This window comes from Hesperophylax consimilis, chromosome 25, assembly GCF_061612785.1.
Source record: "Hesperophylax consimilis isolate HC1 chromosome 25, BYU_Hcon_1.0, whole genome shotgun sequence".
NCBI lineage: Eukaryota > Metazoa > Arthropoda > Insecta > Trichoptera > Limnephilidae > Hesperophylax > Hesperophylax consimilis.
Window position 1 is genome coordinate 12,469,441 of NC_142860.1, and position 20,424 is coordinate 12,489,864.

Here is a 20,424-nt window from a genome sequence, read left to right on the forward strand (position 1 = left end):
GAGTTAATGTTATTTTCTTAATTCTTTTATTATCAACTTCATGAGCGGGCAAAATTATCTCCTCACTTACATCCACAGTTGACACAGGAAGAGGGATGAAATGTTCCCGTGCACCATTTACAAATTGTTATATGTATTTTTCCAGGAAACAGTCACGTGTCCTTAAAATGCGGCCTCTTTGTGCTCTTTGGGCTGCTACTCTTCATCATAGTGGAGAAGCTGTTTTCGGAGCCTCACGATGAAGAGGAGGAAACGGAAGAGCCTGAGGAACAGGAGCCTGCAGAGGACTGCGGGGGAGCTGACGGCGAAGATACCATGAGGAAGTCGGCAGTGAAGAAACGGAATGTGGTCAAGACAGCTGTGTCAACAGGATCGCTTGAGATTGAAGATATGGCCAGGTTACTTTTGCGTACTTTATTTTTCATTCATTGGCATTCATCGGAGGTCAAAGAATGAATGATGCCATCGTTTATTTAAGACATGCTTGAACTTTCTTGGTGCCAAAAAGTTTGTCACGTGGTGTCGCTCCAGCTCGTCCAAATGAAATCCAGATTTTGCATTCGTCCAAATTACAAAATAATAACACGAATAAAGTAAAATGAAAAATACAGGAGTAGACAAAGGTACATGAAAGCAAAGACATATGGTAGATATAATATAAGAAAATAAAGTGACAAGTCGAATCAAGTCAAGAATACGCCGTGGGTCAGGACCACAGGACACTTATAATATTCCGTCACTTGTTTAGCGACTGGCAAAAATCATTCAGAATTATCCCAAAAAAGTTAAGGTTTTGACTTGAGTTGACCAGTCTACACATTCTGGACAGTGGTGAATAATATCCATAATTTGTCGAATGATGGTTGAGGAAGAGCAGTTCATTATTTCTGAGTCTTTGCGAGGGGATATTGAAGGGAATGAGTTGCAGTAGAGTAGGTGAATCAATAATACCATTTATAATTTTGAAGAAGCAAATGAGATCATTTCTTTCCCGACGGACTTCCAAAGGAGAGAGGTTTAGAGTTAGTTCAATTTCATCATATGAGTATTTGCCTTTTTCTAAACCTAGCCTCCTAGCAATCATGAATGAAGTTTGAAATATCCATGTAATTGCTAAGAAATAAGACAACATGTCATATTTTCAATTGTTTAATAAGAAATATTTCACTAAAACAGTGCTATAAAAAGTTGCCAATTAGAGCGGTCCAAAGCATCGGATTCCTACGGGATCTTTAATATATATAATTTTTTAATATCCTATTTTAAAATTTTACATTTTATATCTAGTATATACCTATTCTAAAACTACTACAATAATATTCTATTACCTACATACTAATATTTGAACTTCACAACATTGAGACATAACGAACGAAAAGATATGAAATATGTTTTGTGATGATGGTAATAGGAGAAATTAGAATATTGTCAGGTTATTCGTTGCTAGTTTTCTTTCTAAAAAAAAGAAAATAATGCTTAATTAATTTCAGGTTAATAACTGCCGAAAAGACAAAACGCGACAAAGTCCCCAATTTGAAAAAGAGCGGAGCCATCCTGCTGGACGACGATAGCGGCGACAACCCGCTGTTTGCGAGCTGCCTGCTTAACAACAACACTGAAGAAGGTGGGGCCGTGTCCTGCGGGATGGTGATAGGCGGCTCGGGCGTGTGCGGGGGCTCCCTGGCCAACGGCGTGGTGCGAGGACGCTGCCTGAAGGGGAACAGCTGGATTGGCAGGACCATCAGGGAAAATATCAAGAAGGACAAGAAGGAGAAGTCCAAACATGTGAGTTTCAATTTTGATGACGAGAAGGATGTGGCAACTGTCCGTAGCCAGTGGATTTAAATTGATTTTATTTACCAGTAGTTTTTTAAACAGTGGACTTTGTGTCCACAAAATTATGATACTACATAATTGTCTCTTATTTAATAAATAAGAATGAAAGTTTCCTCTGCAATCTTTAAATTGGCAAGTAGATTCCCCTCAGACTAATTTGTTCACCTTTGAACGGAAGGAACGGCTATTTTTGTTTCTAAGAATGCGGCTCAATCTTGAACATATGTTTTTCCTAGAACTGTTCCTATGATTCATTCAGGACTCTTACAGTGTGTTCCTTTTTTTAGACTCAATCAAGTCTATCTTTATGAGAATGTAAAATAGAGTGAAGGAATTTAGACATTGTCAAATTTTAATTTTGGGGCAAGCAATTGGAAACTTGGGAATCTTTTCATTTTACTGATCTGAATTTTTCCGTCAATATCACAGCGTGAGTGATTGACATATTTTTTTAGGTTATGATAAGACGTATCGGTTATTGTTAATGATATTATATTATCTGGAAACTTTACTTATCTGATGAAATCAAGAATTCTTTTTTGTTAGAGGTTAATAACTTTTGATTACAAGAAGTAATTGGTAAATAACAGTTATTATAGATATTAGTTTTATCAACGAGATTGGAAAAGAACTATTTTAAGATTCTTACAACAAAGATGTAGTCCATATTTATATATTAAGTTTTAGGGCAACCAGCTTTGATTTCAGCTCTTTCTTGAGCTAATTCAAACGGTTACTCAAAACTGTTTAAAAAGAATGTAATAATTTCGATTTTTTAAAATTTTAATTCCTCTAATAAACCTAACTAGGTTTTTCGGTCATTGCAAACCTTGCATTTTAAAAGGTACTAATGTACCGTTATTAAATTAATTATTTAACGGAAACTTTCCTCGCTGAGCGGTTGCGGCGAAAGCGCTTCGTCACTACTTGTTATGGCGTTTCGCATACAGTATTGCGGCCGAGCGTTTAATTTTTCAAAAGCATTTCGTCGCAACGGTCAGCGAGAGAGCTTCGGGTGATATCGTCTCACGCAAAAACGTTTCGCGTACACCGTAGTTCTGTAGGCGTTATGCGGAAAGTGTATATTTTCAAAGGTTTACGACGGTTATAGCAGCTTGGTAAAGTGTTGCGGGGACCAGTTTTAAATGTTTTGCGAGGAATTCTCGAATGATTTGTATCGTATGTGTTTTTAAACGGTTACCCCATAATCCTCGAAACTGTTGCAATCGTTTTGGAAAAGGGTAAATGGTAATGAAAAAACTGTTTCACTGAGAATCCAGAATTTTAGATTGACGATTGAGATAGACGCGACAGCGTCAACCATCTTATTTTTTTGAATTATTGTCGATTGATGTACACATTGATAATGATTACTCTACAATGTAGAACAGTCAATTGTCCGATTCTTATCTTCTATGAAGCAACCGATTTCTAGGTGTAAAACAGTGAATTTAAAATTATCTTTTGAAGTTCTACAACAACTAAATCAAAGATCTTGGCAGTTGATTATTTCATACTTTCAACAATATATACCTAGCGATAATCTGCTACTTTCAGAGTGTGTTGTAAATTTATTGATAGCGTTGTAGTTGTATATCACATTTTTAGAAAAATCTGATAATTTTAAGTAAGACATTACACCTTTCTGATATGATTTGAATATTATCCTTATCATCATTCTCAATTAACAGAGATATGCGATTCAAGATTATTTTTACTCTATTCATTTTCACAACTGTCTGTCTGTCAGAACATTGTTGTACTAAAGCTTGATGAGGGATTTATTTTGCACTGTTTATCAGTGTTATCCCAAATATATATGTACAGTGGTGACGCCACAAACTGCAAAGTCATCCATCTCTATCCATCCATGCTTGGGTATGAACTTTCCTCTACATCTATTCTACTACTATCAATGATGGGGTACCTACCAAATCAATAGTTTTTGTTGTTAATTTTGAAAATCGAACATTGAAATTGTCAAGGCAGGTATTTTACTTCTATTCTACTGCCAAAAAATGGAATATCTAGCGAATAGGAATTTTTTGTTTAAATTTGAAAAAGGAATAACGAATTTACCTAGTTTAAATAGGTACTTTACTTCTATTCTACTGCCATAAAGAATGGGGTACCTACCAAATCAGTATTTAGTTTAAATTTAAAAATTGAAACAATGATTGAAGTTGATATGTGAACAATAGTGTACAGTGAAATAACTGAGTTTTGGTTGGTGCATTGTTTATATTCAAATGCATGGGGTACCTACCAAACCAGCATTAATTGTTTATTCGTAGTAAATAGTAAAATTATAATTATAGATCTGATATAGTTTTACATGACTAAATTAAAAAAAATAACTTTATCATTGATGTCGCTATTCCAAATTCCTGTAAAATTCAAAAATCTGTTTCTGAAAAAATAAGAACATATACAGATTTAGGAAATGAGATAAAAATAATTTGGCATTCTCAGACTATAAAAATATTACCATTTGTTATTTCAGCTACTGGCATTATACCTAGCTCTCTCATTCGAAATTTAGACGTATTAGATCTGTCAAAGAATTTATATATAAAAAAGCAAAAATCAGTCATTTTAAATAAATGTAGGATTACGAAAGATTTTTTAAATATTTATAATGAAGGATCAGTAGGATTTAAAGGTCCAGTTAGAAGTTCTACCGAGCCGAACCCTATGATATGAAAATATCTGGAGTCGGTGAATTATTTTCCCATTTGATCTCTGGTGATTTGACGTGTTGTTCTTGTATTGTTTTGTATTTATTATGGTTATATAATGCACTTGCATAATGTGGATTGACTAGATGATCATTTGTTGAAAAGTGTGTGGAAGGGCTTAGTTTTTCCTGTGGGGAAGATTTAAATATAGTTTAGTAAAATTTTATGATTTTTTTTTGTTTAATTTCAGATTTCAGGCTATCTGAACTTGATGGCCAACTCCATTGATAATTTCACCCATGGACTGGCAGTCGGGGGTTCCTTCATGGTGTCCTTCAGGGTGGGTCTCCTGTCCACCTTTGCCATTTTAAGTGAGATTTCTTGTTTCAATTTCATATTTATTACGTTATACCATTACAGAAATGATTTTACGATTATTAAGCATATTAGCATTATTTTCCATGGAGTAAAGAAAGTTATGACCCATCTGTTCTTCAGAAAACCTTTCATTGAAATATTAATAAATTGTCCAACAATTTAATGTGTCTGCCATATACATAATATAGAGATTTCTAAGAATATAATATAAAGGAGGTAGATTAATTAATCTTTTTTTTTTTTTTTTTTTTTTTAAAAGAAAGACAAACATTCCCGGGTTACGAATAACCTGACAATATTTGAAAATCTCCTACTACCACCACAGAAAGCGGAAAATGTTGCTTGTGTTGTGATGGAGGACTTAGCCAGCCGAGGAATCATGTTTAATATTAATAACTAAAGAATGGAGATATTTTTAAAAATTTCTTACAACGAGATGAAAATTACTTCTCTCTTATGCCATGAACTGAACATTCAAAACACCTAAATATACTGGCTGCATTGAAGTATAAACTACTAGACATGGCATGCCATACAAATTTTCAAAATGGTTGAGGCCCACCTACGAGTAATTTCAAAACTTAACTCCCTATTGAATTCAGTTACCTTACTTCGAACGGTTAGTTCCTTTAATGCACGCTTCGCTCCAGAATAAAACTGAGCACAAAGTTAACCCTCAAATGGCATGATGTAATAATTGTTAATTTAGTTAGCGAATAGAAATTTATGGATCTGTGACATCAAATCACATGAAACAACTATTTGCTTCAATGAGGGAAGCGGGTATTGGATAACCAACACCTCTGCCGTATCACCTCATGGGGCGAGGTTTGTCTAGGTCTTGGCGTGGGATGCCTCTGCCCACCAACTGCGTGGTGTGCCAGATCGGCAGAGACTGGTTGAGGGAGATATTTTGCCTCCAACAGGTCTTTCTCCGAACATCGCCTTGCACCGCAGTGAGAGAGATGAATTTGTACATCTGTCACTCCTGGACACACTGACCCCCAGATTCCTACCCACCCCTTATACCTTTTTCCTTCCCAGAACTAACTTTCCTTGCTTTCCTAAAAAATTACCCCCTACACAGCATCCCCAAAGATTACATAGACCCTTAGGAGAATTATTTTCCTCAGGGTCTTCTTAGTGGAGCTAATATTTAAAAAAAAGTAAAACCCAAAAGGATGTTATGAAGAATATCCTAAAAGCTCCCACAAAGACACCAACAAAAAAAATATCAAGCCTTTTGCAATTGCAAACATTCCAAATATCTAAGCTAAGAATGTTTTAATCAAAAACTAGGTACTAGGTACCCGGTGTTGCTCGAATTTTCTCTACTTTCTATAAATATAATATGCATGTATTATATATATAAACCTTTCGGAAGAAATTTTCTAATTGATAGTGAAAACCATATCATAATCCATTGCATTGTCTCGAAGAACTAAGCGCACAAACAGACAGACGAGGATAGCGACTTTGTTTAATACTATTTAGAGATTTGTTAACACGTAATACCCGGAGGTTGAAAATGAAACACATGCGGCGGTGGTGGGTCCAGATTGACCCGGCTGAAATGATGAAATTAAAAGGCTTTTTATGCATTTTTCGTTCATATTCTTACTTTTATATGATATTATTGTAGTTCCTCATTAACTCATAACATATTCCCTGTGTTTCTTGTATGAACATGAAAGTTTTAGAAATTAGTGTTCCGTAAATTTTGCGGTTCGTCGATATACAGCGGCGCGGACATCCCGCGCAACAGCTAATCAACGACTGAATCGAAGACGGCCCCGACGGCCGATGCGGGTGCCGGGCGATGGTAAGGGGAATGAGGAGGGCAGTGCGGGAGAGGGGAACAGGAAGCGTTCGTCAGCGGAAACAAACATTTTTATGTCTATAATTATTAAAATTTTCGATGGTGTGCATTTACAAGAATATCGTGTATTATTTAAAATACCAGAAATAAATCACTTATTTGATAATTTCCTTGTGGCTGTACCTCTAATAGAAAGATGTGTAAAGAGAAAATAAATTCAATTTATAGCCATATTAAACGATGATTGCTTATGCAAATATTAGAAAATATTATATAATGGCATTCAAATTCAAGTTGAGTATTTACTTCCTCACACATTTATTTGTCACAATTAAAACCATTGAATGACACACATTAAAATATACTAAAACTTTTATTTTTCAATAAAACAAATTTAAATTAACAATTTTCATTTAAAAAAAAAGGAATAAAAGCAATATTCTAAATACGAAAATACAAAAATGATTCGACGATTAATAAAATTTATATACATACACAAAACACCAAATGGATTTATTATTACAAATTCAGCGGCAAAATAATTATATAGCACTACCAATTATAAAAAGTTTAACAGTTTTTTATTAGTTAAAATATATTAAAAATGCTAAAATTCACAAAAATAATTCATCGATATATTATATCATTCAATAAATGTCATCGAAACGTATATTGCTAAAAATATAGCGGAAGCGATCTCTAGATAAAGCGGAGGGGAAAAAATGCTGCCGGAATAAATCCTCGGTAGTCCAAAGTTCGCTTAGTTCTAACTTTCGGCCGCGATTTCTTCCTGAAGCCAAAAGAACTCCAAAAAATGCATACATTTCTGTCTTCGTAATGTTAGGAAAGCTGGAATTTTTCGAATTGAGCTGACAGAATTTATTCGTGTTTTCAATAATTTCCTCCACCATTTCATTTGAAATAAACAAATCAAAAGCATTTCTGATGGATACTATGTTCTGGCTACCGTTTTTCAATCCAGGGGTAGAAGAAATAATGTTATGGCTTCTGGTAGGTGAGCTGGCTGTTGGCGCAGAATTCCATTGGAATCCGGAATTCGACACGTATAAATGTTGATCTGCAACGGATTCATTCGAATTTCCTACACTAACTTCATTATCACTTCCATTTCCACTTTCAGATATTTCCTCTAGTAATATTTCTTCCGGATCACTTTCAAATTCTGGATCTAATGTTTCGAATTCCAAGTCGCCATCATCACTGATCTCACTGTTCGAACTGTTAAGTAGCTTTTCGATCTCATTATCAGATAAATAATTTTGCTTTGCCATTGCGTTCGTACGCTACGAAAAAAAAATTAAAACAAAGTCACAAACAAAAATCACAATACTAGAAATGTGCCCGAATGGTTGACAACATCTGCGCGGGACTGTGAGAGACAAAGACGGAAGGACAGAGCGAGAGATATGCTGTTTCGTCGGCTGCTCGAATTCAACTGAGAAGAAATGAGTTTTTGCGTGTTTTTAAACACAATTATTCTTATAACTTTTTTAAAACGTGTCCGATTTTAATCATTTTTGAGTCGAAATGTGGGTAAATATTTGATGAAAGAATAGACAAAAGGAAATTAGCCTAAACGAGATATTTGCGGCAAAATCTTTTTTTTTAAAAACACTGGGTCAAACCAGACCCATCACCGGAGTCGAGGTGTTAATATGTAATAAAAAATGTGTATTGAAACTAAAATAAAACCATGTAATTTTGTATGATTGATTTCAGTTCACGAGATCCCCCATGAGGTGGGAGACTTTGCCATTCTTCTGAGAAGTGGATTCACTCGGTGGGAAGCCGCCAAAGCTCAAATAGTAAATACTCAATTTAAAACATCTATATACTTTCTGATTTATAGAACCTAAAAATATTAGAAAAAGTATCTGCTACTCTGGAACGTGCTGCAAATATATCCAAATAGTTACAAATTAATCAAATAAACGCCGGAGATTTGAACGCATGACCTTCGAATTCATAACCGAGGATCACTCAACCACGGTCGCTTGCCATAATGTGCCGAATTAGTAGAACCTAAAAATATGAGAAAAACTGTAAAATTTAGGTGGATTCATTAGCTTTAAACCGCAGTAAGCAGTTTCATATGTATCCATATTAATATTTTGAGGAATAATAGGTTAAGATTTTCACTGCCCATTATTTTTTGCCCATGCTGAGCCTCCTTACTCTTTCTTGAGCCAACGTTTCAGATAGTTGCATGACAAAACAGAACTTAGAAAAAAGGTGAAGAAAATAACAAACAAACAACAAACCTAATGATGCTTTTTGAGTTCTTTGGGCTTTGTCAGCATGGGGAATTTTTCTGAGCCTCTTGCATTCACGCGATACAAATACAAAACACTTAAGTAATATCAGATCGTATTGTTTTATTCCCTTGTACTAACACTTTACAAACCTGAAGTGTTGTTCTGAAGGAGCCCTTTTTAGGAGACCTAACTCCTTCGGTGTATTAAAACGGAAGAGAATTATTTTTTTAAATCGATCGTTGATATAAACAATTCTAAATGTACCTAGCATTTGCGTCGGTAATACAGTAAGTTACTGAGCACAAATAGTAGTAATCTGTCTTTTGGTGAAACTGTTATTGGTTTGAGACTTTGCTAATTATTGATTATCAGCTAAGACGCTGTACTTAGAATAATATTAACATTTATTTTTATAACCGTTCCCCGTTTTTTATAACTGTTAATCCAGTTACCGTTTCAAACAGCCTTGCAATGTCCTGTGATAACTGCCTTGATGATAGGTACTGCAAGGCTGTCCAAAACTTGGATCAAGGAGAAGGAGGAAGCCCGGAACGACGCAAAACCCTTATTATTTTTTCATTAACCTTTCTGGCTAATCATTTTAATTTTATTTTCATTCTCATTTTGTTTTGACGGATAATTTTCTTTGTAGGCGACAGCGACTGCAGGTTTGGTGGGCGCAATGACGGCAGTTTATTTTAGCGGTGCCAGCAACACACTCGGTAATTATTATACATAATGATAATATTTTTGATTGTTTCTCTGTGACAACAAAATTTAAGCTGCAAAACAACTCTTAACTACTGGGATGCCGAGTTTCCGCCAGCTACATACATATCCTCGTTGTGTGCTGGCGGTAAAATGACGTTTGCTAGTAATTCCAGTAGGCGTAGTTCTCTCCCGGTGGAGATTTGAATTTGGGTGGCAGGTAAGGGTATCGCCGCTAACCATTTATTGGATGACCAACACCTCTGCCATCACCCCAAGCGGTTTGCTACATTTGGTGACTTCACGGGGTGAGGCTCGTCTAGGTCTTGACGTCGGATGCATCTGCCACTGAATATTGGGCAGGATCGGAAGAGACTGGTTTAGGGAGACCTTTTGGCTTTTCCAGCAGGACTTTCTCGACCCATGGCCTTCCACACAACATCCCCAAAGATGACGTAGGTTCTGAGGGAAATTATTGGTGGAGCTAATGACCGCAATACAAAAGAGGTTTATACTGTATATTAGGAAATATTTATATTACCCATTCCTGTATCCATCCATTAGCCATGAGTCGTTCATGAACAAGTCGCACAATTGAGCTAGGTCTTTTTGATTAGCCGTATTCGTGGGACACGCAGTAAACCGTACCACGGCCCAATTGAGCGGTTTCTATATTTTATCAGGAGATATTTAAAAAAATTAAATTTATCGAAGCGTTAATTGTTATTACTTAGTCAGAGACGTGAACAAACTATGACAGTCCAATCTGGACTTAGGCATATGTACCTACACCTACTAACTACCTAGCATCTTATTTTTCTCACGGTATGAGGCGGTGTACTGGTCCCAAGAGTCCTATGATATCATTCATACGCTTACACTGGGAGCTGAGAGCCGTATCGGGCGAGCACGGTATTCTCATTGCTCATACCCTCCAAACTCTCAGCTCCCGTTCAATTGTGCTGTCGTTCAGTTAAGTCGACTCTTTGAGCCTTACAAATATTGAGCTGGTACCGTGGCTCCCGCTCTTAATAAAATGAGTCATGACTCATCGCTAGTAACCATCCATGCTCTTAACAGGAATAGTTGATTTCAACACCTCAGAAACCCACCGAAAAATATTTATATTTAAACATAATCTCTGGAACTGTTTCCTCTTTTTATATGCCCATGGGGCTTTTAAATTAATTTGTCTGCATATACTTAATGCACCTATTTTGAAAGAGTACAGTACACTTGTGGGAGATCTCTTGCACTTTTTTATGCTCTGAAGTGAAGTCTTCTGCCTATCAGAATGCGCCAATCAACAGAGTGACTCAACTGCTTAACGATTCTGCATTTTTAACATCATTTACTGGCAGTTCAGCACTACTTGAAGTATGTCACAAAATAGTAAAACTGCCCCCACATATACCTCAAATTTGTAATTGTCTCCTTAATAAATGGGTGTATAACTGTTTTATAGAGAACATGAAGAAATAAATAACGTAAAAAAAGTGTAAATCCGGCTGTGTGTAATATTGGTACATGAATTCACGTTTGTTAAATTTCATCCTGACACTGGTATCGGCACTCCATCGTTGAGTTTAGATTTTCAAATAATATATATTTTGAATGCTTCCAGAGGCCAAGACGTCTTGGATCCTCCCCTTCACCGCCGGCGGTTTCCTGCACATCTCCCTCATCACCGTCTTGCCCGACCTGCTGAAAGAGGAGAGCCCCATAGAGTCACTGAAGCAGCTTTCTGCGCTACTTTTCGGCATCGCTATTATGGGAATACTCACCGTATTAATAGATTAAGTCAATGAAACCTTCAATATATTAAATTATATGTATTATTGTAAACAAATATGCTTTATTTTTATAATAGGAAAGTTCAGACACTACACTTTGCGAAATTCGTTTATGTTAATTCTTTGCAAAATCTGTGCAATAATGGTGAAACCCTCTTATAAGGTTCCCTCATAAGAAGTTCTGTTTTCACTTTAGTGATAGACACTTAGGACGGGTTGTTTCGGAGAATCTGAACAATTCATCAAATTTCAACGTTCATTTTCAAGTTCTGTGAAAGATTTTTTCAAGTTCTGTTTATATTTCAGTTTTGTCAAGCAACTAGCCTACAATGATATAAAAACAGAACTTGAATAAGTTTTTCACAGAACCCGGAAATGAACGTTGAAATTTGATGAATTGTTCAAATTCTCCGAAACAACCCGTCCTTAGAATGTTCCCACATAAGAAATTTTTATGGATAAGAATTTCTGTTTTCACTGCAGTGAAACCCACTTATAAGGCTACCACATAAGAAGTTTCGTACTTAAGATGATCTGTTTTCACTTTTATGATACACACTAATAAGTTTCTCACGTAAGAAGTTCTGTTTTCACTATGGTGAAACCCACTTATAAGGTTCACATATGAATTTTTGTGTATAAAAATTCTATTTTCACTTCAGTGAAACCCTCTTATAATGTTCCCCCGTAAGAAGTTTTCATTTTTGAGAAGTCTTTTTTTCTGCAGCGAAACTACTTATTTGGTTCCCAAATTTGAAATTTTCCTGTATAAAAAGTAATGTTTTCACTGCAGTGAAACCCACCTAAAAGATTATGTCCATGCACAAGACGAAAATTTAAAAAATGGCAATGTTTATCTCGTAAAATGTAAGGTTTTCTTACAAATAAGTTTTTTCAAGTCTCTTAGAAAACTTCCTAAGAGAGTTTCACTGTTTTCTTCAAAATTCCCAGTAATTAAATAATAATATTTGAAGATTTATATGGCAGCATTTTTGTGAAAAATCACCTCAGAGATTCTTTAGTGCAAGGTATATCATCGGTGCTATAACTCTTGAAGAGTTCTGACCTTCTCTAGGTAACACTTCCATTCCTGCCGTCTCTGTCTCCCTCCAGTGTGTACCAATCAATTGAGAAATTTCCTAGTGATTTAATTTAATCGAAAGTCCCAAACTAACAATGTTGGATGTGCAAATTGGTAACTTTGCACCAAAACTGTTTAAATTTTAATTTCTACACATTTAAAGTGAGATAAATCGACAGATTGTGGGCGTGGTGTGCCTGAAGTAACTCCATTTCCCTTACTTTGAATGAAATTGAAAAAGGTAGGTACCCAATTAATTTCATTTGCCTGTCTGAGGCCTAGGAGTTGAAAGGTTAGATCACACTTCTAGAGTTTTTCTGTTCAGTGTGTGCAAAAGAATCTATAAGCCCATTTTCATTGAATAGCTTAGTAGCAGAGGACCAATGTTTATTTTTATTTTTTATATCAATGGATAGCTACTTTATTTCTTAACATCTAATTTTTGGCCATCATTTTATTATTGTCTTAAATTTGTGTTTAAACTGGCTAATATTTCCGTTAATTCCACGAAGCAGTATAGAATTTTTACATCTATTTTTTATGTGATTGAGATTTATTTGTTATTTTCATAAGATGAAATATTTCATACTTTTATTTATTTTATTACTTGAGATTTTTTTCTATTCAAATGCTCATTTTTATATAAAATTATTTATACTATGCAAACTTGGAATACACAGTGTAAATAAACCCCAGAAATTTCCGTCTTACGCAGTCAAATTTAAACATACAACACTTATACATACTGTAATGTGAAAAAAAGAAAAAATATTTTTTGGTTATTATTTTTTTGTAAGCTGTTTTTTATTTTTTAGAAATTATAAATCTTGTACTATAATATCAAAAATTTATTCCTTTGAGTACTAGATAAGTACTTTATTTATAATAAACTTCATATATGTCACAAAATATGTTTTAGTTTAAAAAATAGTGTCATATTTTTTTATGTTACCATCCTTGTAAATAAATGTATTTTTAGTACAAAATATAAAATGAAATTATTTAAATAAAAATAATAACATATTATGAAAAAAAAATTATAATAGTTAGATTGTAATTAAAATATTGTAAATAAATACTACATCAAATTAATAATAATATTATGTTTAAAACCATGAAAAAAATTAGACAACAATGTGTCATCACAGATATTATAGACTGAATAAAAATGTGTGCTAAAGAATATTTAACATTTTTTATTTTATTTGAATGCCTATTTAATTTTAGTAATACAAGGAATGAACAATACAAGAACCAAATTATAGCAGAGAAAGACAGCATTTTCAAAATGTAGGCGGATGGTACAGGTGCAGTTCTGCAGAGCTGTTCCGGGCCGCAGCCTGCGGGGTGAGTGTTGCCCTGATGATAGCCAACCCCCTATAGGAGATAATAATAATCACACCTCAATACTCCGTATGAGTTTACAAACATTTTTAATGGGATTAGCCGGAACTTCTTCTTAGGACGGGTTGCTTCGGAGAATTTGAACAATTCATCAAATTTCAACGTTCATTTTCAAGTTCTGTGAAAGATTTTTTCAACTTCTGTTTTTATTTCAGTTTTGTCAAGCAACTAGCCAACAATGATATAATTACAGAACTTGAATAGGACTTTCACAGAACCCGAAAATGAACGTTGAAATTTGATGAATTGTTCAAATTCTCCGAAACAACCCGTCCTTGGTGTTTTGATTTAATAAAGCTGAAAGAATGTTTTGCTTTATTTATCAAGATTGTTTGATGAAATGTCTACATACGAAGACTCTGTTGAAGTGCTTGCAGGAAGTATCTCAGGTCAGTATCAGTAAGTATCTGGGCTCTGTAGAAGTCTGGCTAAATCTGGCTTCCAAGAAACTTTGGCATCTTGTATAGGGCTAACATTCTTTAATAGTGACCAGCTGCTAACTCCGTACAAAGATTAAACTATTGAATTTGGGAGTCACATGCTTGATTCTGTGTCATCTGTCTGTCTGTCTCATTAACAATACTTTGCTAACACACTGATTACCAGCGTAATGCGTAATGTAAAGCAGCGTTTCCATTATGCAAGTAGCTTGCACGCAGGTTGCAAGTTGAAAGAAGCTTGCATAGTGGAAACCTTTACCTGCGTTGCATGTGTAGGTTGCATGCAACTGAATTTGAAGTTTTCAACCTGCTTGCAGGCTACTTGCCTAGTAAAAATACGCAACCCAAGGCAAGTTAGTACTTGGTGGCAACTCACTGAGGTGTGTGCTTTGTGGTTGTTTTGTTTTAAAAATGGCTATTTGGCGCCATTACAGTGACTGCCAACCTGCGAGCAAGTCAATTTGCGGTTTCCAATGTGCCTGCAAGTAATCTGCATCAGGTGTGCCATCAGACTTGTACGCAGGTTACTTGCCTAATGGAAACACTGCTTAATGCGCGGACGTAATGTAAGCGTACCGAGTCTGTTCCACAGGTATTTTAATCGACCATTCTCGAAGGAACTAGTAGAATTGATCCCTATACACGCAGTTTGCATGCACACAAAACTTGACGGAGATGAGTGAAACATCCATTCACAATTACTTACACAGAATGGGTTTTTTCTCCAACTCGTTTTTGTGGAAGTCTGCTCGCATGTGGCACGAGGCACGAGCTATTGGCATCCGTTTTTCCTTCTTCATATAATCCAGGCCTTTTTAAGACCCGCATTATTAAATCTCTTCCCACCAGCGGCGGCTCTTTTACGGGGGTCTTTTGGTCAATGACCTCCCAAAATATGCTGCAACAGTATTAATATATAAAAGGATTTAGTAAACTACCCGATTATTAATTTAGTTTTAATATTCATATGGTAATAGCGGGTTCCAGTGCCTTTTAGCGTCCATATGAGAGGCTACTGTATGTACCTACCGTGGGTCACTTCAAGTTTTGTCCCCAAGCTATCTCCTTTCTTTCTCTTTGCTATACAGACAAAAGGAGGTAAACACTATTGTGTCTGATGTTATGCTTAGTATCATACAAAATTTATTTTAAAGGGATTTTCGTACATTGGAGGGACCCACCACTTTCCCGTCCCGGTATAGGTGACTTATTGTCATCCCTTCGGGGCTCTCGCAAGGAAGCTAATTTTTTGGTATAAATGACTACAATTTCATAAAAATGGACTCTAGACCTCCAATGTTCCCGCATACTCGGACACTACCGCGGTGAGATTAATATGTGAAAGTTTTTTGTGTGATAAATGATAGCCATCTTGAACTTGAATATTAGTTTGTGAAATTATGTTTATCATTGTTGATGTAATTTGCATAGAATAATTTAAAACGTCAAATTCTGTGGATATCATATTGAAAGAAATCGCAAATAATTCATTGAATCATGGCAAACAAATTCAAATAAAGTGACAATTAGTTTATGTTACAAGAGAGAAAAATAAAGAGGTTAAAATCAAAAATTATAATTTTTATCAGTTCATTTGCGGGTGCAATCAAAGTAATGTATAGGTAATTATGCTTTATTGTTTACTTTTAAGTCAACTAATACACAATGGACTGAGTTTGGAGTTAGTGATTAAAAAAGTTTTAGTAGGAAAAGATCTAAAAGAGGAAAAGAAAAAAAAAACATTAATTAGTTATATGTGTAAATAATAAGATAAATAATCTTAAATTAGATAGTATTTTACAACCAGATTCAGAATAAGTGGGTACTGGTAAATTAATTACATACATTGCCGCTTTTATAATATTCACTATGAATTAGCAATATGTATTAAAATTTCATATTCATTTTTACTTCGATTGACCTTCCACTTCTGAACCCTTAGAGCCGTCTCTTCTTCCCATAGTCTTTGATCAGCCTAACAACACGACCCAACCGGATGGCGAAATAATTCCCATCTCTTAACACTGTGCAGACAGGGGAGTCTTCAGTGGTGTAATTAAAAAAAATTGATGCACGCCTAAACCAAAAGAATAAAGAACATTTTAAGAATGACATAACAACTGCAAGCTATGTAATGTACTCGGTTCCATGATAACTCAACACAGTGACAATTCACCACACTTTTAAAAAGTGATATAAAGTCATTAGAAACAATGAAAAAAAAAATTAAGCCTAACCTAACCTAACCTACTTAACCCAGTTAATAAAGTTTTTGTTTCATCACTTTCCATGACTTTATATAACTTTTTAAAAATGTGATGATTTATCATTTTGATGAGTTATCCGGTCACCAATGTACTCAAATGTACTGTAGAATCTGCTATTGATTGGTATATTTTTGTTGCTGTTCAGAGAAAGTGTGATACACTTTTAGAAATTTTATTAGTTTATTCAAGGAAACCAGTCTGTATCGACTGGTACCAACTAAATACCATGACTATTTATTTTATTTTATCTATTAATTTAAACGCCCTGATGGGCTTTTACATGATACATTTTTTACATAATTTACTGCAAAATACAGTGACAACAGAAGGTTTTTTTATTTTTAAAACTTCAAGAAAAATTAACAATATTTTTAAGGTTCACAACATATCTACAAGAAAACAACAAATGTACGCAATCGCTCTTTAAATATGCTATATGAAAATGTCATTCAGGTATCTCTTGAACACAGGCAAACTTATATTAAATATGTCGATATTTGAAGTGAATTTGTTTCCAAGTGTGTTAAAGCGAGAAATAGGTGCATGTATGTGGTAGTTGGTACTGAAGTTATTGTTGCAGAATAATATATTTTGCCTAGTTGCTCGAGTAGGTACTCTGAAATCTATGAGTTGCAGGAGTTCACAACAATCTAGTTTGGAGTGAATAATCTATAAAAAAGTAATGTCATTTATTTTTCTTCTGTTCTCTAGGGAATGTATTTAAACTGTATTTAGTAAGAATGTATAGTTTATTTGTTGAATAGGTATGTGTAATATGAAGTTAATAAATCCTAAAAATTTGTACTGCACACATTCAATATTTTTTATATGAATCTGGTAGTATGGGGACCACACTATTGAATTGTATTCTAACAAGCTGCGTACTAGCGACAGATACACGATTTTTATAACCTCCAACGAGCCGAAGACTTTGATGATTCTGTTTATGAGTACTTCAAAAAATAATCCTTTTTCTGTAGTAATTTTCATGCTTGTCAAAATATATTTTTCATTTAATGGGTATTAGAGCCACCTATGAATGTTCTTAGAAGCTTATTTAGGACTTAAGTAATTTTCCATCCAATAGATGGCCTACAAATCTACTGATATGACTAGAGTAGACAGGTACTTTATTATTTGTAATTAATTCTAATATAACGTAATAGTTAGGTATGTATTAAAATATTTGTCTGCTTTAAAAACACCGCGGATGATACGTGTAGGTGAACAACGTAGGTAATACTCTTTATAATATGAGTAAGTTGGTATCTACCTAATATTTTGGAGCAATTATTTTCTTTGTTCTTTGGTTTTGTGTAAGAAAATAAGGCTGGCTTTTATCCCCAGATGATAAACACGAAGAATAAAAACAGGTTAAGTGTTTATTTTACGGATAAACGTTGTATTTTGAAAAATTTACCTCTAACTTTTAGTTTAAATTTGCCGCCAGTACCAGGGATGAAAACGATGAAATCAGGAACCACAAAAACAAAATAATGCCGACGATGTTTATCTAAATAAAGCTGATCAAATTTCATGTCCGTGCTTTTTTATTATTTAAGTACATACTCACCAATGTTATTTTCCATTTTCGGTAGTTAATATTTTTTTACATTGTCATTTTAGATGCAACAAAGTGCTGGTAGATTTTTTATCTATAAATTAAATATTTACCATATTTTGTTATATCGTGAGAAATCATTTAAAAATAACAACATATTTTCATCAGCGTGTTTACATTATCTACCTGTACACTTATTTATTTAAAACCCACCTACCAAATTTTACGCCAGCACCCGCAACCGCCAAGTTATGTTGGTGGTACTGTACCAATTTACCTGACGTAAACGTTGCCATGTCTATGAAAAAAATCCCTAAACCTAGGGAGAAACGGAGAATTCCACCACAGAAAGTGCGGCTTTTCTATGGATATTTTTACGGAATTTGAAGCATTTTTACCTATGACATAAAAAGCAGTTTGTTTTGCTTAGGTAATATTATAAGCATATCGACTGTGTTTTGGTGAATCCCTTCAAGTCACATTTTTTGGTAATGTTGATTTTAAGTGGTTTCGTATAGACTAGTGTTCAAAGTACAACATGGTAAAGCAAATTTTGCTGATTAAGGCATTTTAAAACTAAAAACTAAACTTATGCCTAAATTGTTTTTAGGTTATTTCAAAAAACCGTAGATAAAATTATTCAATTCTCAAATATCCTAAAATTATAAATAGAAAGGCTTTATTTTATATCAAAATTTTGTAAAACAAATAACCACTTACATAATATAAATACATAAATTTTAAGATTTTTAATTAGTTTAACGAATTTGCAAATATTCGTTTTTATCGTCTTCTGTAAAGTTTTCATTTTTGATTTGAAAAGTTTTACCAAACCACAATCGATATTGATATTATTTAACAAAATAACACGACCGTCTGAAATCTAGGGAGTTTTTCATATTTCTAGGGATTTTTTAAAGCCGTTGCAAGTGAGTTTCCACGACCTGGCAACGTTGCTGATTACCTATTTACATTCACCTACCTATGTCTACCTGTATAAAGTTTATGTTTGTATGAAGTTTTAACGTATAGAGCAGTATAGAGACTGCAGAACTGCCTACTGACTACCGACTGTCAGTTAGCCCAAGTTTGCGCTTAAGGTGTCATGTATGAAAGTTGATATTGTCTATAAAACGTTGACACACTTCTTTCTTGTAATAATATCCGTCAAATTTCACACTAGACAAGGCTCATCATTGTGCAAAGTGCGTTGTGTTGTTTCTTTGAAAGTTTCACGCCGAGTTGTGGTGCTAAATAATGTAAAATCAAATAAATGGACTCAGTACTGTCAGTTTGTGTTGTGAAGTTATGGACTCCCGACTTTAGAAGGATTTGAACCTCGCTGGTACATTTTTAAGATTCTGACTGCAGATTCAACGAAAATAATAATTGTAAGTTCAACTCTCTTTCAATTGTTTTGCATTATAATTTCATCAAAACGATCATGATTCATACGAAATTTGACCATAACTTAGAAGGCTTAGTTGCAACAATTTATTTTTGTATATGATTTTTTTTTTCATCTTTATCAAGTACCTACCCAACGATTTTATTTCTTCATATTTTTATTTTTAACGGGTTTTATTAGGTTAACAATATTAATTTCATGATGGTTTTTATTACAATGGTACTAAATTAACACCTGTTGTGAAATAATCTTTGAATAACATTGTCTAATAGCGGCAATTAGTTTCGTGGATTTATTATTTCGATTACAAATTGTCGCTTAGTATTGTAAAAGGAATTGTATATATTTTCTCACGACAAACCGGATTTCGTATTAAGAATGTGCATAGAACAGGTTGATTCATTAATTTGAATTAGAAATAAGAACCTAGGTAGGGTACTTACCTACCGAGAAATAAAATAAAATAATTTCAATTTTATTTAACAAAAACACGCTAGTGTGGGAGGGTCATTATAATATTTTAACGCATTTAAAACCTACTTTCATTTACTAAAAACAATTGTTATAAAGTCTGCTGTTTTTTTGTTGTTGTTTTACAATTAGTTTTTATTTTTTGGGCAGGTACTTTCTTACCCAGTTATCTGAAACCTTTTTTTAAAAATATATAAATATAGAATATAGAAGAAAAATGCAGAAAATATAATTTAGGACCTAACCTAACCTCTTGTACCAAGGCCTTTTCGGTATTTCAAATAACCGAATTATTATTAACAGA

General features: G+C 34.2%; 2 protein-coding genes across 2 annotated transcripts in view; both read left to right on the plus strand.

The window, feature by feature from the left end:
- Zip99C (Zinc transporter Zip99C) overlaps positions 1-13,635 on the plus strand; it is a 54,009-nt gene extending 40,374 nt beyond the window's left edge. The window contains exons 3-8 of the mRNA XM_089646946.1: positions 146-398; positions 1,491-1,785; positions 4,765-4,885; positions 8,452-8,537; positions 9,640-9,709; positions 11,320-13,635. Of these exons, the coding sequence (XP_089503072.1) occupies positions 146-398; positions 1,491-1,785; positions 4,765-4,885; positions 8,452-8,537; positions 9,640-9,709; positions 11,320-11,495 (1,001 nt within the window). The 3' untranslated portion in view covers positions 11,496-13,635. The remainder of the gene's footprint in view (positions 1-145; positions 399-1,490; positions 1,786-4,764; positions 4,886-8,451; positions 8,538-9,639; positions 9,710-11,319) is intronic.
- A 5,619-nt stretch (positions 13,636-19,254) lies between these two features.
- The window catches only part of LOC149411549 (uncharacterized), a 56,866-nt gene continuing 55,696 nt past the window's right edge, over positions 19,255-20,424 (plus strand). Inside the window, exon 1 of the mRNA XM_089646795.1 lies at positions 19,255-19,632. The gene's annotated coding sequence lies outside the window, so the exon portion shown is untranslated. The remainder of the gene's footprint in view (positions 19,633-20,424) is intronic.